The sequence below is a fragment of the Chlamydomonas reinhardtii genome, chromosome 16 (assembly GCF_000002595.2).
Source record: "Chlamydomonas reinhardtii strain CC-503 cw92 mt+ chromosome 16, whole genome shotgun sequence".
Taxonomy (NCBI): domain Eukaryota; kingdom Viridiplantae; phylum Chlorophyta; class Chlorophyceae; order Chlamydomonadales; family Chlamydomonadaceae; genus Chlamydomonas; species Chlamydomonas reinhardtii.
The window spans coordinates 7009564-7029699 of NC_057019.1; the positions used below are offsets into that span (position 1 = coordinate 7009564).

At 65.9% G+C, this 20136-nt stretch overlaps 5 protein-coding genes across 5 annotated transcripts; 4 read left to right on the plus strand and 1 right to left on the minus strand.

The window, feature by feature from the left end:
• Positions 1-914: 914 nt before the first annotated feature.
• CHLRE_16g677877v5 (uncharacterized protein) lies at positions 915-6092 on the minus strand. Its single transcript, XM_001698841.3, has 5 exons — positions 5552-6092; positions 5331-5422; positions 3504-5190; positions 3095-3348; positions 915-2918 (listed from the first exon to the last, which is right to left on the minus strand). The coding sequence occupies exons 1-5, from the start codon at positions 5667-5669 to the stop codon at positions 1410-1412; spliced, it is 3660 nt and encodes a 1219-aa protein (XP_001698893.1). The 5' UTR covers positions 5670-6092; the 3' UTR covers positions 915-1409.
• A 1060-nt stretch (positions 6093-7152) lies between these two features.
• Positions 7153-10024, plus strand: CHLRE_16g677989v5 (uncharacterized protein). Its single transcript, XM_043071345.1, has 8 exons — positions 7153-7423; positions 7746-7839; positions 8151-8329; positions 8565-8657; positions 8869-8919; positions 9137-9229; positions 9540-9620; positions 9806-10024. Exons 1-8 carry the CDS (start codon positions 7205-7207, stop codon positions 9890-9892), a joined length of 897 nt encoding a protein of 298 aa, XP_042916222.1. The 5' UTR covers positions 7153-7204; the 3' UTR covers positions 9893-10024.
• Positions 10025-10092: 68 nt separating this feature from the next.
• On the plus strand, positions 10093-12504 carry CHLRE_16g678101v5 (uncharacterized protein). The gene is made up of 4 exons (XM_043071349.1): positions 10093-10661; positions 10829-11136; positions 11558-11647; positions 11866-12504. The coding sequence occupies exons 1-4, from the start codon at positions 10205-10207 to the stop codon at positions 12169-12171; spliced, it is 1161 nt and encodes a 386-aa protein (XP_042916223.1). The 5' UTR covers positions 10093-10204; the 3' UTR covers positions 12172-12504.
• A 58-nt stretch (positions 12505-12562) lies between these two features.
• Positions 12563-17326, plus strand: CHLRE_16g678213v5 (uncharacterized protein). Its single transcript, XM_043071353.1, has 9 exons — positions 12563-12804; positions 12888-12950; positions 13149-13231; positions 13418-13510; positions 14112-14209; positions 14514-14613; positions 15839-16007; positions 16274-16341; positions 16701-17326. Exons 1-9 carry the CDS (start codon positions 12624-12626, stop codon positions 16839-16841), a joined length of 996 nt encoding a protein of 331 aa, XP_042916224.1. The 5' UTR covers positions 12563-12623; the 3' UTR covers positions 16842-17326.
• A 46-nt stretch (positions 17327-17372) lies between these two features.
• Positions 17373-20134, plus strand: CHLRE_16g678325v5 (uncharacterized protein). The gene is made up of 7 exons (XM_043071355.1): positions 17373-17443; positions 17513-17669; positions 17817-17970; positions 18203-18463; positions 18682-19140; positions 19331-19448; positions 19724-20134. The coding sequence occupies exons 1-7, from the start codon at positions 17381-17383 to the stop codon at positions 19949-19951; spliced, it is 1440 nt and encodes a 479-aa protein (XP_042916225.1). The 5' UTR covers positions 17373-17380; the 3' UTR covers positions 19952-20134.
• The last annotated feature ends 2 nt before the right edge of the window (positions 20135-20136 follow it).

Consider the following 20136-nt stretch of genomic DNA (forward strand, 5'->3'; position numbering starts at 1 on the left):
TGGCGGTCAAAGGGTAGGGAGGTGTGGAATGTCGTGGTGGAGGTGACACAGCAGGAGCGGAGCGCGCTCATTCGGGTGGCGCAGCAGGTCCGTGCGGCTGGTGCCGTTGTCGCACCGTATCTGACCCGGGTAGGGTGTGAAATGCGCAAGGAGCAACTGAAGCTTGCTTCTGAGAAGGGGCTCCGACCCCGATGGAAAGGTGGAGCGGGCATGTCGTGCTCAGGCGCGTAAACAGCGTATAGACGCTTTAGAAGACATTTTGCTTCTTGCTATCAAGCGCCTCCGGACTCAGAAGAGTTAGTGGGGCCACATGGACTCCGACGCCATGTGAATGCTCATGCTCATGCGAGCTACTTCATAGTGCTTGCGCCGCAGCGAGAATAAAACTAAAAGGTGTGGTGGAGCGGCAGGCCACTGAGTTAGAGCATAATGAGCGTCCACCCTATGCGTGGGGGCCGCTTCCACTCTGGGGTTGGGTCACGGGGGCCCCTGGGTTTGTGGCCACGAAGCGGGCCGATTAGGTGTGTTTAGGCATTCTTGTATCATCATGGACAAGGTGAGCGCTCCGACCTGCGTGAGCCTGCACTGCAAGGCCTTGTCTGGAGCAAGCATGTGGCCGTGGAGCGCTCATGGGGTGAACGAAGCGGCGGCAGCCTGTTTCGTCAACTAAACGAAGCCATTTTAAGGAATTCTGCCACTGACGCTCCCCCTGCCTTCGTAAGATACGAGCGCTGGGAGAGACAACGGTTGGCACGGTAAAGAGTTTCGCCGCCAGTACTTCTGTAGTCGGGCCGGTCACCAGTTCACCACACCGGCAGGGCAAAGGAGAGACGAAGGGGAGGCCCTGTCGGCACGAGATGCTAGGCTGGTATTGCGAGTCAACGCCGGAGTCTTGAGCATTGGAGATGGGAGTGCTGCACGCGCATTTACAAGCATGCCGCCTGACCATAGCTCGAACACGCATCCAGCTTCCAGAAGCGCCAGCACAGACACGCACGCACGCTCGTGATGGAACATGGCAAGGGGCAGGAAAGCGTAGTCCCGATGTTGGCATCATCGCATCATGTATCCTCGCTCTCTGCCGTGGATGGACCTGAGCGTTTTAGTAATGCTGGCTACAGGCCGTAGTCACCACAAAGGCACTGTAAGAGTGTGTAGTGTTTGTCGACCCCACTGTACACAGCGGCCTGCGTGGGACGCGTTCCGTCCAGGCAACGCCCAACAGCTTCATGGCCCCTCAACCCGCAACCCGCTCGCCACCCGCGCACGTCCTGCTCACGCACCAAGTGTCCACAAGCGCATTCGCAACCCTCTTGCAACCAAACTCAAAGCCCTACAACGGCAAAACGGCACACCTGCAGTCCTGCCATGTCCAGCCCACTTCCTAGCCTCCATCTTACAACCAGGCATCACTTCGGCACCGCTGCCCTCTTGCCGCACGCCTCCTTGTGCCCCGCATTCCAGTGCGTGCGCTGGCACTCCACGCAGCAGTAGCTCGCCGCGCCGCCGCACCGCCCGCCGCACCGCTGCAGCGTCACGCCCGCCGCGCTGTCGCCGACCATCCTCACGCACGCCCGGTTGGCGCACATGTCGCTCGACATGCCCACAAGCTCCCCAGCCAACGCCAAAGGCGGCAGCAGCGCCGCCACGCGCCGCGCCCACAGTGCATCAGGCAGCTTGCCCACCGAGCACCAGGGCGCGAGCAACGGAAACCCCGCCTTCAGGGCTTCCACATCGCGCGGCTCCGCGCGCCCGTTGTTGATCAGCCGCCCCAACACAAAGAACTCCGCAGCGATGGTGCCGATGCCCTGCACCTGCAGGCCCAGCACCTGCACACAGGCAGCCTGAAGCGCCGCGTCGGCCGTGACCTTGGGCACGGGGCCGGTGGCGGGCCGCGAGGGGCTCGACGAGAAGTAGGGCGAGGGCACCTGGTACTTCTTCAGCTCCCTGGCCGCGTCCTCGGGGAAGGCAACCGCCAGGTGCAGCAGCGCGTACAGCGTCCACCGCACGTGCTCGCTGCTCACGGCGCTGCCCGCCACCGTGTTGGTCATGAGCTCCGTCACCTCCGCCACCAGCTCGAAGCAGCTTGCGTGGCTGAAGTCCAGCAGCAGCAGCTTCCAAGCCTCCGCCTCGGCCTCCGCCGCCTCCGCCGCCGCCTGGGCAGCAGCGGCCTCCGCCGCCCCGATGCCGGCGCTGCCGGCGCGCTGCCGCGCCTCCGCCGCAAACTCCTTGCATAGCAGGTGCGCGTGCACGATGACCGGCACCGCCCGGAACACCGAGCACGCCGCGCCCAGCGCCGTGCGCGTCTGCACCCCGACGTGGTCCAAATCATCGTCCAGCCGGGCCGCGGGGTCGTCCGGCAGCCGACAAAGGCCCACTGTGCGCGGGTTGACAAACAAGCCCGGCATGTGGCCAGCTGCGCTTATGGCCACCTTTTGCGCCATGACGCACAGGTTGCGGCCGGACCGAGCCATCCAGTACACCCAGCGCTTCATGGTGAAGCTGCACAGCGCCAGAGCCTGCAGTGCCGGCTGTGGCACGCCCCAGTCAAAGGCGCCGCTACCGCTGCCGCTGCTGCTGCTCCCGGCGCCGCCCGGCGCCGCCATTTCATGCCGCCACCGGCGCTGCCACCAGCGCTCTCCCAGCACAAGCGCGCCCGCCGCCGGCCCTGCACCGGGCGCCTCGATCGCGGCCGCGGCCCAGCCATTGGAAACCGCTGGAGCGCCGCCCGGCGCGGCCGAGTTCGCCAGCCAAGTGAGCACGCCTTGCAGCAGGTTGGGGCCGCGGATGAGGCGGCGCCGCATGGCCATCTCGCCGGGCAGCCGCCGCTTGGCGGCGCGGATGGTGCCGGTGGTGTACTCGGGATCCCAAGTCATATCGGCGATGCCCACCACGAATGACATCATCAATCGCATCGTCTGCGTATGTCAAGGAAAAGGGCCAAGCAGCCTTCAAGCGCAGGGCTTGCAAGGAAGTAACTTGCGAGTGATCGGCCCACGGCCTCTTGGCTGCACAGCAGCAACAGTCTGACGCCTGATTGCCTCTGGCCGTGCCACCAAAGCCCTGTGCCTTGCCCCTCTGTGTAAGCACATACCGTGGCCGACGTAGCCATGAGCGACGCAACCTCTCTCGGCTCGCCGTACGCAAACACGGCGGCCCACACCGGCTCAAAGGAGCGGAAGTGGGAGGCGAACAGCCCAAAGCCGCCCAGGGAGCGGTGGCACAGCTCCCGGTTGGAGCCCTCCGTGCGGTGCAGCGCCCGCAGCAGCCGCTCCAGTGCGGGCACGTAGCCGGCCTCCAGCGCCGTGCGCAGGCCGTCCGGCGGCGACGGCAGCAGCGTGAAGAGCCCTGCAGGTGTGTCCAGCGCATTCAGCAGCGAGCGACGTCAGCATCCGGGCCGCAACACTCAGCGTACGCTCCCAAGACCGAGTCAAGTCCCAGTCTGAGGTCAAACAAGCCAACCCGCCCTGTTCTTGACACACTTGTACGAATCACGCTCTCACCGGCATGCGCAGGCGGCAAACGCGGCAGCCGGAGCCCCCCGCACGGCGACATGAGGCGCTCAATGAACCGCAGGGCGTCCACCGCCTCATTGTACAGCGGCGGCTTGGTGTCGGCGTCCGCCGTGGCGGCGGCCTCGCCGGATTTGTCAAACCCGCATTCTCCCAGGTCGACACCGGTGACCAGGGCCACGTCTAAGCACGCGTGTGTGATGCGCACCAGCGGCCTCCACAGGGCGCGTATGTCGCCCTGCGGCGGCTCCAGCGCCTGGCCCCAGCCCACCGCCACCCCACCCTTCTGCTGTTGCTGCTGCAGCCGCTCCTGCGCCTGCAGGCAGCGGTTGCTGAAGGCGAGGAGGGTGGCCCGCGATGCGCACATGAGGCTGCCACGGGCCGGGAAGGCCCTGCCGGTGGCGGTGGGCTGTGCATTGGCGATCGTGTACAGCTGCGCCGTCGTCCCTGCGCTGGCGCCGGCCTTTCCGCCCAGCTTCCGTTGCTGCTCCTGCTGGTGCTTCTTGATGCCCGGCACCAGGCTGGCCAGGCACACGTCCACCAGCCGCCTCATCAACCCCTGCATGCCCCGCAGCGGCACGTCCGGCCGCCGCAGCAGCCCCGAGCGGCCGCCGCTGTCCACCAGCGCAAACACGTTCCGTGCCTGCCACGGCACTCCCGGCGGCCACTGCAAGTCCGGCGTGATGCCGCTCCCGCTCCTGCAGTCGCTGCCGCCATCGCCGCCACCACCACCAGATCCTGCTGCGGTGGCAGCAGCGGCGGCGGGCGGCGGGCGGCTGTGCACCGTCCATCCCGCCACGGACGTGTAGACGCAGTCAAGCAGCAGCAGCGGGACCTCGGCTCCTCCGCCCATGGCCGCCATGATCGTGTGGAAGGGGTCTTCGTTGGGCACCTCCAGCCGCATCGCGTCGGACTCCGGCACCATCGGTTCCGCCGCCTGCAGCAGCTGCCGCGGCGCCATGCCGTAGCAGCTGCCGCCGTCTGCCGCCGCCACCTGCGCCAATAGGTGCTGCAGCATAAAGTGCCGCACGCACGGGTCCGACAGCAGGCCTTCGAACCAGCGGATGCGACTGGCGGCGGCCTCGCCGGCTTTGCCGCCGCCGCTGGGTTCCGAGCGAGCCGCCGCTTGAATAGCCTCCGCGTGGCCGTCCCACAGTTCCATGACAATAGCACAGACGCGCCGGATCTGTTTGATGGCGCCCTCGCGGTGAACACGGACCGCGGTGCTGCTACTGCTGCTGCCGCTGCTGCCGCCGGTGCCGCGGCTGCCGCCCGCCCTGCCGCCCGCTTTCGCCGCCGCGGCCGCCATCAGCGCCTCATCCAGCTCCACCGCGACATTGCTAAGCGGCATCATGCTCCGCGCCAGCCGCGGCAGCGCGCCACTGGACTCAATTGCTCGGTGCAGCCCCACCGCCCGCATTTTCTCCGCGTCGGGACCCAACGCTGCCTCGATGAAGGCCCGGACGCACACGCCGCAGTACTCCACCGTCGCCGCGCGCGGTGTTTGCTCTTGGAGCAGAGGCCCGGCGTTGGGGTCGCCAATGCGCGCTGCGGCTACGATCTGCTTGCTTCCCTTGGTCTCCGCGTCCACCAGGGCGGCCAGTGCCCGGGTCAGCGCGTGCAGCAGCTGCGTGTCAACCGCCATTTTAGCCACCTTGACTCGCGTGGCGGTGGCGACCTGCGGCGTGTGAGGAACGTGCCGGGTATGGGTACAGGTAGAGCAGGTGGCAGTCGCGCCAAAGTAGCATGGTATGGCTGGGAAGGCCACTTGCCTAGGCAAGTGGTGCGCTGTGGGCCGCCCGGCAAGACCCTGCCTACCGGCGGCACCAGCTGGCCGCTGAGGAGGGGGCCGAGGCCCACGGCGATGCAGATGAAGATGCAGTGGAAGGCGCGGAAGGATGGGTTCTCGTCTGTCGGCGGCAAAGGCAACGCACAGAAGCGCGCGTGGTAAGCTCAAAAGTCAGCGTGTGCCGTACACCCCGGCTGCAGGTGTGACCCCACCTCGATTGTATGCCCGCCTCATAAACAGAACACCGCACCTGAATCCTTGAGCGCCATGAGCTTCTCCAGGTGGCGGACCAAGCAAGAGAACACCTGGAACAGCGGCACGCGGAGGGCGGGGTCTGACCACGCGGTGCTCCACGCCTCCTGGGACATCGGCGTCGGGAGTGTCATCAAGCTGAAGCCAGCACCCAACAGCTTTTGGGAGCTCGTGCTTGAGACTTGTCCATTCTTGCTGGCGATGATGTCCGGTGCATAGCCCGCGATATCCCGAAGGATGCGCATGCAAGGGTTCTCAGGGGGTTGTCGCCCGCGATTAGCTGGCGCAGCTCTCGGCGGCATTCTGCCGGGCTGCTGGGTCGCGCCCGAAGTGAGGGCCTGTTTTCTTGCTTGGCTAAGCGTGGATCATGTCGAGCGTCTTTGTTACGCCTAGGTTATTGATACAACTGCTCAGCGACACTATAAACCCTTCAAGAGTGTTCAACGTGTGTTTGCGCGCCTTTTTCAGGCCCTTGCACCGTTTCCAAGTAGCCTTGAAACGAGCTTTGGCAATCTGTACATGTGATGTTTTTGTTTATTTGCCTACCTGACCTCATGGGCTTTGTCACTCTCCCGATCGCCAAACCCCCTGCCTACTGGCCGACCAGGCCGTCGCGGCACCGCATGCGTTCCCGGCCTTCCCTGAGCGAACGCCCACCAAGAGGGGCACAACCCAAGCTCAGCGCGTCTTCTTGCTCGCCGTCTACTGACACCACAGCATGCCGCACCCTCCATCGCACCTCTGCTGCGGGAAGCGCTGTCGCCAACTCCATCTTCGGCCCGCGCCGGGCGGCTGCCCACATGTCGCTCAGCATTCCCAATAGGTCCCCGGTTGCCCCGCGCTGCGCCCACAGCGCGCTTGCCCAGTCAAGCGCCAGGGGCCACAGAGGCCTGCATCGGGCATCCTGGCGTCCAGCTCCTCAGACAATCAACCTGCCTCAAAAGTCCCGCCCACCCGCCGGCGGCATGCCTCGAGGTCCTCCGGCCGCAGCACCCGCCGCAGCGGACACAGCTCGTGCTCCCGCCGCGCTGGGAGCCTAATGTGCGCAGTGCAGCCCTTAGCCGAGACTGCAGCGTCTGGTACAGGTGCGCGTTAACCTCACACGCGTGACAGGCCAGGCGTAGCCAGGGGTTCCCTGGGCCTAGCCATTGCGTCGCTTGGGACCGCTTTGGGACTGCTCACGGTCACTCCGGCTTACCGGCCCCAGTGGCTGCCTTCAAGCACTTTGACCCAAGGTTTGACCGGTTTGACCTTTTGCGTGTACTCCTCCCCACCTACGGCATGTCGCTGGCAACTTCTTCCTCAACAGCGGTGACAGCAGCTGCCGCCACATGCAGGGCTGCATGGGTCCGAGCCGGCACGACTGGCAGGAGTTCGCCTCACCAGTCACCACGGCCGTGTGTGGCCGTCGTGTTTACTGTCGCAGGGTGGTGAAGACGACTGTCTTTTCTGCAGCTGCCAACTGCTCGCTTGCAACGCCGAAGACGGGCAGGGATTGCCGGATTGGGCGTGTAACTGACAGCCCCGAGCTGGCGTCGGCTTCCCAGCTCCGAACGCGCCCCCCGATTCCCTTAATAAGCAACACGCAAGTACCGTACTCACAATTTGAACGAATATACCCCTGCAACTGATCAATCCTTCGGCAGGCATCATGTCAAACCGCACGCAACCGGGCGCCGCGGCGCCGCGCCTGCTCGCGCTCGCACTACTGCTCGCAACAGCTGCCTCCGCCTCCGTCACAGCCGGCGGCACCGCGGGCTGGCCCTCCGACCTCGCCTCCTTCCTGCTTTGCGCCAGCAATCAGCCGCTGCAGGGCGTGAGGGACGACGCCTCGGGTCTGGCGGCCGACCCGGCGGGCGGATGGTGGCTGGTGCGCGCGAGGCGGGATGGGGTGGGGTGGGGCACTGCTGGAGCGGGTGCGGCCATAGGTGCCTGCCGTACTGGCAGTACCGCCTGGACGGCTACGCAGTGCTTTGCGCGGCTCCTCTGCGTCCATGCACATCCGAGTGGGTTAGCGCAGCTGCGCACGCATCCCTGTATCCAGCAGACTCCAAACAGACCCGCACATACACACCCGCACCACGCCCGCATGCGCATTGTCGTTCATTCCCCGGACCCCCCCGGGTCCGCATTGGGTTTGGTTTAGTTTGGGCTGGTATCTACAACCCCCCCCCCCCCGCCCTCCCCCCCAGGTGTCCAACCACCCCCTGGCGGCCCTGCGCTACAGTCCCGACATGACGCGGCTGCAGCAGGTGGTGGCGCTGCCCGGCGTGCAGGACCCCGAGGGTGGGTCGGGAGCAGGCTAGGTAGGGGAGGCAGAGCAGCAGTGTGCGGGCGTGGGTGTCGCACCACTGAGCGAGGCCGCTGTGGGCCCACACGGCACGCACCCATAGTCCCATACCCATACAGCCCCACTTCAACTATCTTCTGATAATATGCTTTCCGCGCATAATTTCCGATAATATGCCTGTCATAAGCGTTTGTGTCTGTCCCCGCTGCCCCAACCGCCTCTACACACGCTTTCCCCAAGCAACACCAGCCTACCCACCCCTGACTCTCACTCGCCAACCTGCTGCCTCACGCACGCACCCCACTAGCTATCACGTGGCTGGGCCCGGGCCGCCTGGCGGTGTCGGAGGAGATGCGGGACGTGGTGCTGGTCAGCACGCCGCCGGCCCCCGCCGTGGCGCTGGCGGGGGCCGCCGCCACCGGCACTGTGGGGCAGGAGAGCCTGGCCCTGCTCCCGGGCACGACGCGGCAGCAGGCGCAGTACACGGTGCGTGCATGGCCACCATGTGTATGTGTGTTAAAGAGCACAAGGAAAACATTACGCGTAGACAGTGTATGCGATGCAGAATTATTTTGCATGTGTATGTGTGTGTGCGTGGTGCCGATCTCCCGTACTGAACGGATCTTTTATCACGCCAGTGGCCTGCCAACTGCGCTGACCCAACCCACGCACGCGTTTCCCCTTCTCCTGCGCACGTGCACCTGCCTCACCGCCTCACCAGGGCTCGCTGCGCGTGCCTGTGCCGCGCCAGCCCAACAAGGGCTTTGAGGGGCTGGCGTACAGCTCCACCGCCCAGGTCTTCTACGTGGCACAGGTGGGACAGGGCCGTAAGGCCATCCAGGTGGTCTAGAACGGCAACTTTTTTCCTGAGGGAGTGGGAGAAGGAAAGGGAAAGGCACAGCACCGGCACGCGCGGCAACCTGCAACGCGCAACAAGCAGAACGCCAGGGTCCATCGCACAACCAGCTTACCGAAACCCCGTAACTAGACAAGAGCTGTGGCGCACCCGCACCCCCGGCCGACAGGAGGATACGCCGCAGGTGGTGTACGAGGTAAAGTCCAACGGCACATACCGGGTACGTTGCCTGGCACGTGGCCGTGCCCGAGATAGGAATCCGTGGGCGGTCTGTCGTGTGTTTGCGCTGTGCCTGAGTGGCAATTGACGCTTCTGTTGCGTTCTACGCAAGTAGCCCGCAGCCATCCCCGTCAACATCCCACATCCTATTGTTCTTGATATGAACGGCGAACCCGCTGCCCTCCACGCGCTTGCTCGCTCCCCCCATTACGCCACAGGTGCTGTTCGACGCGGCGGGCCTGGGCCTGAAGGACCTGTCGGAGCTCAGCTGCTACCGACCCGACTGCAGCCAGCTGCTGATCATGTCGCAGGTCGGTGGCGGGTGTGAGGGGTTATGTGCCCGGGCCCAACGAAAACGTCCCATCATCAGAAATCGGGGTGTGGGGGGGATGGCGTGATGATGGTGTGATGATTTGGGGTAGGTTGGAGCGGTGGGACGATGGATACCGGCAGACATACGCGATCGACGAGTTCCCGCTGTTGTGTAGCATGGGTACCGTTACGTCTCCGCAGGCCTACCGCCACACGTGCTGCGGTTACTTACGACATCCACACGTACCACAGCGCGTGAACCTGTTGCACGACTTCCCGGCTGTACGGCTGTACGATTGTACGGCACAGGCCAGCAAGCGGGTGGTGCTGGTGGACCTGGCGGGGCGAGAGCTGTCCGCGCTCAAGGTCAAGGGGCTGCCGCGGCCCGAGGTGCGGGGAGGGGAGGGGCGTGTGCCAGCGGGGTCGTCCGCCAGCGGGCCGTTGCGTCGGGATGCAGGGTGCAGCGGGGCCCACTGGCGCGCACGGGGCATAAGGCATTAGGGTGCAGGTTTCATGGAAGTGGTTCTGTTCCCATCTGCTCTTAATCGGCTGCCTGCACTGACATTTTACCTCAGGGGTTGGCGGTCAGTCCTGACGGCCTCACAATGGCAATCGCAAGCGAGCCCAACACGTTCAACCTCTACAGAGTCGGCTCATGCTGAGCGCCTGGCCGCGCCGCGACTAGCCTAGGACTGAGCTGCGATCGTGGCCGCGCGCCGGGAACTAAATGGAATGGAAGGGCTTGTGCAGCGGCGGCACGTACCCGGATTAGCGTGCCAGAAACCTGTACGGTATCTTTTGCGTCTATACGCCAGACACTGTTTGCATGCAGTGAGTTGTACAATTGTGTGCGCACCACATTAGTCCCATTCGCCTTCGGCCTTTCCCCGTTCCAGTTTTGGCTGTCGCAATTTGTTACCGAGTGCTTGCCGCGCGAACGAGTGATCTGGGGCATACGCTGTAAACAAGAGAACATGTCAGAAGCAGACGATGCTGCTGCTAAACGGGCTGCGCTCGCTGAGGCGCGTCGGCAGAAAATCCTCGCTCGCGGCGCCGACCGCCTGAACCGGATTACGCTAGGCACGCCTATCCCCGAGGCTACGCCTCCAAGCACAGTGACTGAGCCTGAAGCAGCTCCGGAGATAGCGGCAACTGCCGAGGCTCCCGCGCCAGCCCTCGCAGCACCTGCACCTGAGCCCGCTGGGCCTGCGGCCCCCGCATCGCCCGCGCAAGCAGCGGACGCTCCTGGAAGTTCTGCGAACCCGGACCTCCCGGTAGATGCGCCAGAGGACGTAGCTGCCTCCATGCGGCAGGCGGAGCAGGCGATGCACGCGCTGCTCAACCAGCTGAGCGACCCGCGGCCGGGGCAGTCGCCGGCCGACAGCGATGTGGCGTCCCTGCTGCAGGCAATGGCCGCGCAAGCCGGTGCCGGTGAGTCGGCCATGAAACGCACATAGACCAGGCATAAGACAAGACACCTTGTGCTCTGGCGGGACTGGGCCAGTCACGGACGGGTCGCCAGGCCCGCGCTAAGACGACGATCTTGCACCATGCCGCATACGCCTGCCCCACGTGCAACGTTCCCACGTCTGCTGCAGGCAACCCAGCGGCTGCGCCACGCAGCTTGGAACTGGGCGCGGAGGCTTCCAGGCGGCCCACGCCAAGCCAGACCGTGGGCCCAGCTGCACGCGGCGGCCGCGGCGTCGGCCGCGTGTTGGAGGCGGTGTTGGGCGGCGTGGGGTCGCTGCTGCTGGGGGTGGCCGGGCCGCGGCTGAGCGGCGCGGTGTCGCGCACGCAGCTGGCGCGGTGCCTGCTGGCGCTGGCGGCGGCGGCGGCGCTGCAGTCGGGGCTGCTGGAGCCGGCGGCGCTGGGGGTGCCGCCGATGGTGCTGCTGCTGCTGACCGAGGTGTGCGGGCAGGGGTCGGGGGTCAGGGGTCTGGGGGTTACATGCCCGAGCCCAACGAAAACGGGGAGGCGCTTGAAAGCAGCGGTGCTGCCACTTCTGGCTACAGGCTTCGTGGCTCTGATGCATTTAGTCCAGGGCAAACCGCTACACGGACTCAGGGACCTGCTTGCTTCGGGCCGCGGCTCGGGAAGTGGGCTTGGCAAGCCCGCCGTGCATCGGGACCTTGTGCACGGCCCCAGCCACATGGGGCCGCCAGTGTCGGTCTGTAGGGATCGTTGCGCCCATACGGTACATGTGGAGCGCTGGTCATGGACGGCTGCCGTTAAACCCCCTCGTTAGGCTCGGAAACATGGTGTAACCGCCCTTATAATATCATCACTCCGGACTCCATGAGCGGCTACGCCCCCGCTGCCCTGCTCAGGTTGCGCTGGTCGCGGGGGCGTGGGTGCTGGCGCGCGGCGGGGGCGCTGACGGGCTGGGCCGCTCTGGCGGCATGTCGCGTGTGGGCAGCGTGAGTTGGGGCGGGAGGGGGCGGCGGGGGTCCTGAACATACCGTAGTGGCGCAGGAGGTCAGGGAGGACTGGGTTGACTGGTGCACTCAGCGTGCTGCGCGCCTTAAAAGGGATGATCACGACAGGGGAAGGGGTCATCGACATTTGTGCACTGTTACCATCGATGCCTCGTCGTCACTCTTGTTACCTTGCCGTCACTGCTGCCACCTGCCTGCAGTCGTCCACGATCCTCGACGGCATGGCCGCGGATGCCGACTCCACTAGTGGCGCCGGCGGCGCAGCAGCAGCTGCAGCAGCTGCAGGCGGCGGCGCCTCACCGCCTCCTAAGTTCGACTGGCTCACGCTTGTGCCTGGCCTGCGGCCGCTGCTGGACGGGTTGTCTTCCATTCAGGCACTAGTGGGGGGGCTGGTGGGGGATGGGGCGGTGTTTGTGGCGACTACGGTGGCGCTGGCGGCGTGCAGGGAGCTGGCGTGGCCACGGCCTGCGGGCTCGGGCGCCGCGGCAGGGCACGTGGAGCTGTAGGTGGTGGCGAACTGAAGGGGTTGGGGCATAGGGGGAGTAGGTGCAGCTGCCGAGACACGCTTTGCGCGAAGACCTATTGCACGGTTGTGGAAGGTCGGCAGACAACTGGGGGGAGGGTGGTTTCCCTTCGGGCCGGAGATGGCCCCTGTTGACCTGGGTGCTGGGCACCCTTTGCTTGGTCGGACTGTCCCTTCTTTGTAATGTTAGGGGGAAGGATGGCGGGTTTGGCCCGCCAGAAGGGGGAAATAGGTCTGGGCGTTGCGGAGGCGAGGTGCATTGCTCAAGTTGTTTTGTGCAATTGTTGGTGGCCTCGGGTGGGAAGTGGGAACCCTGCTGGGAGGCGTGCGGGACTGGCGGTTGCCACGGCTTTGACGGAATTGCAAACGTACTCGCATTGGCGCAGACACTGTGTTATACAAAGCATCCGACTTGCTTCCGCTGTAGACGTGAACATGGCACTGCCTGTCGTGAGCCTTCTTCTGCTTTTAGGACTTGCTGGGGCTCCTTCAGGACGCGCTGTGCGCCCCGGCGGGGCCGTGCAGCGCATCAGCAACATCGATGAGGTCCCCGAGCAACTGACAGCTCTGGGAGCCAACGTGACGTCGCTGCCGGTCGTCTTCTGGCATGGAATGGGTAAGTGGGCATTTCTGCTGGAAGCTTTCAGTTGCGGCCCTTCGCTCCGGACTCGCTCAGCACGACTTTGCATATAACTGCAGGTGATTCTTGCTGCTCCCCTTACGGTATCGGGGCAGTCGCAAAATACCTTCAATCGCGCCTTGGTGAGTTCACGTCGTTGCTGACACAGGTGGCAACTTTATGAAAGAGCCTTACATGACCCAGGATAACCAACACCCTCACCGGACTAGGAGGCTTCGGCTCAGCCCCGTGCAGCCTCCACCGGCAGCTTTGGGACTCCCGCAGCTCCCGGGCTGCGGCTGACGCGCCGCCCCTTCGCCGCCCAACTGCCTTCCACGCAGGAGTGTTTGTATACAGCATCGCAACTGGCAGCAGCGAGTTCACGGACGTGCTGAGCAGCTACTGGGGCGACGTAAATGACCAGGCACGGTGCATACGGCCAGGCACGGGTGTTGGGGCACGGCGGTTGGTTTCTCTGGCTCGTTCCCCCAGCTAGCCAAGCCACATGCGCAGCTTCCACCCTCACACATCCTCCTGACACCACCTACACATGCTTAACACACTGCACACGCTGAAGGCGCTGAAAGACATAAGCTGTGCCCGCACGCAGGTTGCGTCAGCGTGTGCTCAGCTGCGCAACCTTACGCAGTTGTCGGGCGGCTACAACGCAGTGGGCTTGTCACAGGGAGGCCAGTTCCTCAGGGTGGGTCGGAGGGGGAGAGGGAGAGGGAGAGGGAGAGGGAGAGGGAGAGGGAGAGGGAGAGGGAGAGGGAGAGGGAGAGGGAGAGGGAGAGGGAGAGGGAGAGGGAGAGGGATAATTACACTTGGTAGTGGCGAAGCCACTGATGACTAGGGCTGACAAGCCCTAGTGTTGGGTGAGCGCGTTCCACACGCTCACCCCTAGGCACGCCTGACACAGCAGGGGATAAGGCCCCAGTCCTGGTCAAGACAAAAGAGACACGGAGACACAAGGCTCACGAGGGAGGGGGGGAGGGAGGGGGAGGGAGGGGGAGGGAGGGGGAGAAGGAGAGGCCAGGGGCATGTAGGAGAGGCGGAGGGCGAACTGGTGCCCGGGCGGGTATGCGGGTGAGTGGGCCTGAGGTCGCCTTTGGGGGGGGCTTAAACAGTACACGAGTCTGTGGCACGCCACTAGTGCGGGTGGTCGGTGATAGCCACTTTGCGAGATGCATGGCTGCAGCGAGCTTGACTGTCAGGGATTTATTGTGAGGCTTGTGGCAGTGGTTCGCGTGTGTTGAATGCGCTTGCCCCGCTGCCGCTGCCGCTCTTTGTGTGCCGCCGCACAGGCTGTTGCTGAGCGCTGCCAGCACACCGGCCCGCGCATGCACACGCTGATCACGCTGGGCGCGCAGCACCAGGGAGTCATGAACGCGCCCGGGTGCATGTGCGCGGGGGGTCTGGCGGGGCGGGGCTGGGGCGGGCGGGACGGGCGGGTGCAGGAGAGGAGACAGAGGGGGCGGGGCAGTGCGCCTCGTGGGTGTAGGACACGAGGGATTCCATAGAGGCATGCGCTCTCTGCCGCCCCAAGCGTTCCAGCGCCACGGTGTACCCATGCTCCTCGCTCTCGCGCCCTCCCCCTCTCGCGCCTCTCGCTCTCGCGCCCGTCCCCCTCGTCAAACGGCAACAACGCGCTCGGCCGACCGCTCTCGCCGCCCTCGCCGCTCTCGCCCCTCTGTCCCGGCCCGCAGGTCGCTGCCGCTCAATAACAGCCACGGCACGTGCCACCTGATGCAGAAGCTGCTGGGGGCGGGGGCCTACCTGCCGTACGTGCGCGACCACGTGGTGCAGGTGATGGGGCCTCGAGGAGTGGAGGGCGGGGCGGGCCTTGAGGGGCGGTGGTGCAGGTGATGGGGCCTCGAGGAGTGGAGGGCGGGGCGGGCCTTGAGGGGCGGTGGTGCAGGTGATGGGGCCTCGAGGAGTGGAGGGCGGGGCGGGCCTTGAGGGGCGGTGGTGCAGGTGATGGGGCCTCGAGGAGTGGAGGGCGGGGCGGGCCTTGAGGGGCGGTGGTGCAGGTGATGGGGCCTCGAGGAGTGGAGGGCAGGGCGGGCCTTGAGGGGCGGTGGTGCAGGTGATGGGGCCTCGAGGAGTGGAGGGCGGGGCGGGCCTTGAGGGGCGGTGGTGCAGGTGATGGGGCCTCGAGGAGTGGAGGGCGGGGCGGGCCTTGAGGGGCGGTGGTGCAGGTGATGGGGCCTCGAGGAGTGGAGGGCGGGGCGGGCCTTGAGGGGCGGTGGTGCAGGTGATGGGGCCTCGAGGAGTGGAGGGCAGGGCGGGCCTTGAGGGGCGGTGGTGCAGGTGGTGGGGCCCGGAGGAGTGGGGGGGCGGGGCGGGCCTTGAGGGGCGGTGGTGCAGGTGGTGGGGCCCGGAGGAGTGGGGGGGCGGGGCGGGCCTTGAGGGGCGGTGGTGCAGGTGGTGGGGCTCGAGGAGTGGGGGGGCGGGGCGGGCCTTGAGGGGCGGTGGTGCAGGTGATGGGGCCTCGAGGAGTGGGGGGGCGGGGCGGGCCTTGAGGGGCGGTGGTGCAGGTGGTGGGGCCTCGAGGAGTGGAGGGCGGGGCGGGCCTTGAGGGGCGGTGGTGCAGGTGATGGGGCCTCGAGGAGTGGGGGGGCGGGGCGGGCCTTGAGGGGCGGTGGTGCAGGTGGTGGGGCCTCGAGGAGTGGGGGGGCGGGGCGGGCCTTGAGGGGCGGTGGTGCAGGTGATGGGGCCTCGAGGAGTGGGGGGGCGGGGCGGGCCTTGAGGGGCGGTGGTGCAGGTGGTGGGGCCTCGAGGAGTGGAGGGCGGGGCGGGCCTTGAGGGGCGGTGGTGCAGGTGGTGGGGCCTCGAGGAGTGGAGGGCGGGGCGGGCCTTGAGGGGCGGTGGTGCAGGTGGTGGGGCCGGCGGGCTGGCGCGGGTGTGTTGGCCAAGGAGAGTTGACAGGAGGAGGCGCTACCACAGCAGGGGCGCTCGATGGCTAGGAGGCACGTCAGGTCCATGCCAACCCGCCACTCAACCTCCCCCCCCCCTTCCTCCCCGCCCCCAGGCCCAGTACTTCAAGGACCCGCTGCGGCTGCCGCAGTACCTGTCCGCCAACCCCTTCCTGCCCGACATCAACAACGAGCGCGGCCCCGGCGCCCGCAACCCCGTGTACGCCGACAACCTGGCCTCGCTGGCCCGCCTGGTGCTGTTCCGCTTCTCAGAGGACATCACGGGTGAGCTGCGGGGAGCGGGGGCGGGGCGCGAGGGTGCGGGCGAGGGTGCGGAGCGAGGAGCGAAAGCAGGGACGTGTCTAGGGTGCCGGCAGGCTGAGGGATAAAGGCGTAAAGGTAGCGCTTGGGTTAAGGATGCCGTGTGCATGGCGCAGCGGCTACGATGTGGTGGTGACTTGTAAAGCTCAAAGTATGTCTGGTGCTCCTGTGCACCTGCCGGCCTAACGCGCCCCACGCCTGCCTCCTCCTCCTCCTCCCTCTCCCCACAGTGGTGCCGCGGGACAGCGCCTGGTTTTCGTTCTTTGACGGCGAGCGACTGGTGCCGCTGCAGGAGCAGGTGGGGGCCCGTGCCTGCGTGTGCAGTGATGGATAGGTGGATAGGCTTGGAGGGGACATCAGTGTGGCGAGGGCACGGAGCCGGCCAGATATGTGGGTGGGTGGTCCGAGTCCGGGGCCTTGCGCGCCGCGTCATTGTCGGGCCCCTGCTCCATTCCTGCCGTACACCTCCTCGGCCGACTATGCAGCTTCCCACCTCCCTTCTGCCTCCGCCATGCTTCTCTGCCACACCTGCACCCAACCCCATGCATCTTCTCTTCTACATTGCCGCTTATCCTTAGCCGCTTATCCTTAGCACTACATCTCATGCGATGTTACAAACAGCCCCACCTCCCTTTTGCCCCGCCCACTCCCGCACAGCCCCTCTACACGGAGGACTGGATCGGCCTCAAGCGACTGGACCAGGCCGGGCGGCTGGTGTTCGAGGAGGCGCCCGGCCAGCACATGCAGTTCAGCCTGGACTGGTTCGGATCCAATGTGGTGGATAGATACCTACGCTGATTGCAGCCATGCAGCCATGGCCGATGGGGGAAGTACGTGTTCATGCCGTAACCCTATGGATTGGTAGGCGTATGTTAGCGATCAGCTGTTGGGAGATGGTGCTGTATGATGGGTGTAGCAGTGAGGGGGGCCTGTGAATGTGTGGCGCGCCTGGCGCGGATGTTGGGAGCGTTGCCCAAGGTCCTAAGTCATTACTTGAGCATATGCAAACTTATATGGATAAAATACTTGTTGTGACACTACCGCTACGCTCCCTGTGTTTGCAAACTTGAAACGATGTCTCGGGTTGGGGCTGCGCCGAGCGCCAGAGAATTCCAAGTCACAGTGTGGGGTGCGACGGGCTTTACTGGGCGACTAGTATGTGAACACCTCGCCAGAAACTACACTGGCAAAGTGCGCTTTGCGCTCGCCGGTCGCGATGCTTCAAAACTGCAAGACGTCCGGCGCGAACTGGCCCGTATCAATCCTGCATGTAAGGTGAGAATGACGCGCTCACGAGCGTCTGGCCTCACCGTTCCGAACCGGGCGACGTGTTGGGGATGTTGCGCCACGCCAGCGGCTACAGCTCGAGGCCCTTCTGGTGTCCCTCCCTCAACTCCCTCGTCCTTGCAAGCCCTCCCCCCTTGCACCAATTATCGCCTCGACAAACACACGCATCGTCACACGCACAGGACGTGCCCATCCTGACCGCGGCGGACGCACGCGGCCTGGCAGCCGTGTGTGGCTCCAGCCAAGTGCTCCTATCCACCGCCGGCCCCTTCGCCCGGTACGGCGACGCCGTGCTTGAGGCCGCCCTGCAGGAGCGAACCCACTATGCCGACATCACCGGTGGGTTGTCACAGCGAGGACCGGCGCCCGGCGGCCGCGACTAGGGTTACTGGCCTATCCCCGCACACCCATCCCGGGCCTCTGCCTTCGCCTCAACGGCCCGAACCAACATCAACGCTTGTGCTCCCTGCTGGGCGACGCACGCAGGCGAGCTGACCTGGGTGGCGCGCAACGCCCGCCGGCAGGGCCCCGCCGCGGCCGCCGCCGGCGTGAAGCTGGTGCACTGCTGCGGCTACGACTCCGTGCCCAGCGACCTTGGGGCGCTCATGATGGCGGACTGGTGCAGCCGCCAGCTGGGCTGGTGCGCGTGCGGGCGGGTGGGCTTCTGCGGGCGGTTAGGCGGGCGGGCGGGCGCGTGGGGATGTTGCTGAGCGGACGCGGGGTTGCGGAGCGCGTTGTGACTAGGGGCGTGGCTGGGGTGGCGTGGATGCGGCAGCTCGACAGCGGCGTATGCCGGGTGGTGGAATGCGTGTCCATCGTCATCTGCATTAAGCCCCCGCCTAGCCCCCGCCTACCTGCTGCCTGGCTCGCAGCGGTATCGACACGATGTACACGCTGGTGACCGAGGGGCTGGGCGGCTTCAGCGGCGGCAGCATCACCAGCCTTGCGGACATGCCCGACCAGGAGGCGCAGCTGTGGGGGCCGGCGGCGGCAGCGGGCCCAGGAGCCGGGGCCAGCCGTAGCAGCAGTGGTAGCGGTGGTGCAGGGCCAGGTGGTGAAGGGTCAGCAGGTGGTGGTGGCGAGTGGGCGGCGCTGCAGGCTGATCCCTACTACCTGGCTGTGGCGCTGGGCGGGTGAGTGGGAGGGTGGGTGGGTTGGAGCGTGAGGAGGAAGGGAATGAGGGGGAGCAGAGGAGGCAACATACAGCGGTGCCTTGTTGCATGAAACTGGCCCAGGAAGGCTTTGCCATGGGAGCTAGGGGCGCCCGGGTCTTAAAGGTAGGGACATAAGCGCAACGCCGGCAGTGAGCCTGCTCACTGCCTCGTGTAAAAAAACACGCACGCACGCACAGGTCCCGCGGCTCCGACCGGCCGCCGGGGCTGCAGGCGCGCTACCTGCCCGCCGCCCGCACCTGGGCCGCGCCCTGGCTCATGGAGGGCATCAACAGCCGCGTCGTACACGCCAGCAACGCCTTGCTCGCACAGCAGCAGCAACAGCTGCAGCAGCAGCAGCAGCAGCAGCAGTCGGAATCTGTCATGGCTGTAGCAGGTTCAGTGGCAGTGGGCGGCGCCACAGGCAGGTATGCCGGCGCGAGCAGCCAGTCCGCCGGCACGCGGCCGGCGGCGGCGGCGGTTGGCGGGGGCGCGGGCGCGGGTGCGGGTGGCGGCGGTGGCGGCGCGTATGGGCGAGACTTCAAGTATGTGGAGATGCTTGCGATTGGTGGTCTGGTTGGCGCGAGTCTGATTAGCGCAGCAAGCCAGTTGGGGGCGGCGGCCGTGGAGCGACCGGAGACGCGGCAGGCCCTGAAGAGGTGAGGGCAAGCATGCGAGCTGCTGCTCTGATGGGCTGAGTAGCTTGGTGTTGATTTGCTTACGTTGCTTGGATGCCTTCATGTCTTGCCTTACCTGGCATGCGAGAAGGCAGTCCAAACAGCCGCTGCGCCATGCGTTGCCTTACCAAGCCCGCCCGACACGTTTGCGTTGCTCCATCGCTGCGTGCAGCCTTCTGCCCCCCGGCAGCGGCCCTCCGCGGCTGGTGCGGGAGATGGGGTTCTGGAAGCACGAGCTCGTGGCGGTGACGGAGGAGGCGACACCCAGGGTGGTTCGCGGTGTGTGCGGGGTGAGTCGGGGGCGTTGGGCTCAGGATTGTGAAGCACTGCTGCTGGCCGCCATTGCGCCGCGGCTCACGGACGGATGCACGCTGTCCGCGCCTCCCCTGGCCCTTGCCTCACGTCCTCACGGCGCCCAAAACCAGTTTACACATGCCATCCACTCGCTCAACACACACACACACACATATATAACATATGGGCGGGTTTTCGTTTTCTTTTTAACACACTCACACACGCACACAAACACACACACACACACACACACACACACACAAACACACAGGACCGGCGCGACCCCGGCTATTGGTCCACCAGCCGCATGCTGCTGGAGACGGGGCTGGCGCTGGCGCTGGACTCACAGCAGCTGGCGGCGGACCCCCGGGTCCTGTCCGGCGGCGTGCTGACGCCCGCGGCGGCGTGCGGGCTGGCGTTACTGGAGCGGCTGCGGCGGGCGGGGTTCAGGTTCGAGGTGACAGGGGTGGAGGGGCTGGCGCCTGCGGCTGCCCGGTAAAAGGCGCGTTGGTGAAGTGTGGTGGGTTGAGGCATTTCTCAAGGCGAGGTGATGGCCAGGCGACGGCAAAGTTAGTGCTGGGTTTTATGTTGGCGTCCATCCATGAGGGCTGCAGAGGGGCAAGCGGCTAAGTCTGTAAGGTGGCTGGCTTGGGGCTGGGCGGAACGAAACGTGTAGCGCATGTA

Coding starts and splice junctions, on each gene's coding strand:
- CHLRE_16g677989v5 (XM_043071345.1), top strand. CDS start 7,205: ATGTCAAACCGCACGCAACCGGGCGCCGCGGCGCCGCGCCTGCTCGCG. Junction 7,424..7,745: donor CGGCGGGCGGATGGTGGCTG/GTGCGCGCGAGG, acceptor CCTCCCCCCCAG/GTGTCCAACCACCCCCTGGC. Junction 7,840..8,150: donor CGGCGTGCAGGACCCCGAGG/GTGGGTCGGGAG, acceptor GCACCCCACTAG/CTATCACGTGGCTGGGCCCG.
- CHLRE_16g677877v5 (XM_001698841.3), bottom strand. CDS start 5,669: ATGTCCCAGGAGGCGTGGAGCACCGCGTGGTCAGACCCCGCCCTCCGC. Junction 5,423..5,551: donor CATGGCGCTCAAGGATTCAG/GTGCGGTGTTCT, acceptor TGCCGCCGACAG/ACGAGAACCCATCCTTCCGC. Junction 2,919..3,094: donor TCATGGCTACGTCGGCCACG/GTATGTGCTTAC, acceptor TGACATACGCAG/ACGATGCGATTGATGATGTC.
- CHLRE_16g678325v5 (XM_043071355.1), top strand. CDS start 17,381: ATGTTGCGCCACGCCAGCGGCTACAGCTCGAGGCCCTTCTGGTGTCCC. Junction 18,464..18,681: donor CTGGCTGTGGCGCTGGGCGG/GTGAGTGGGAGG, acceptor ACGCACGCACAG/GTCCCGCGGCTCCGACCGGC. Junction 19,141..19,330: donor ACGCGGCAGGCCCTGAAGAG/GTGAGGGCAAGC, acceptor CGCTGCGTGCAG/CCTTCTGCCCCCCGGCAGCG.
- CHLRE_16g678101v5 (XM_043071349.1), top strand. CDS start 10,205: ATGTCAGAAGCAGACGATGCTGCTGCTAAACGGGCTGCGCTCGCTGAG. Junction 11,137..11,557: donor TGCTGCTGCTGCTGACCGAG/GTGTGCGGGCAG, acceptor TGCCCTGCTCAG/GTTGCGCTGGTCGCGGGGGC. Junction 11,648..11,865: donor GCATGTCGCGTGTGGGCAGC/GTGAGTTGGGGC, acceptor ACCTGCCTGCAG/TCGTCCACGATCCTCGACGG.
- CHLRE_16g678213v5 (XM_043071353.1), top strand. CDS start 12,624: ATGGCACTGCCTGTCGTGAGCCTTCTTCTGCTTTTAGGACTTGCTGGG. Junction 12,805..12,887: donor CGTCTTCTGGCATGGAATGG/GTAAGTGGGCAT, acceptor ATATAACTGCAG/GTGATTCTTGCTGCTCCCCT. Junction 13,511..14,111: donor AGGGAGGCCAGTTCCTCAGG/GTGGGTCGGAGG, acceptor GCCGCCGCACAG/GCTGTTGCTGAGCGCTGCCA.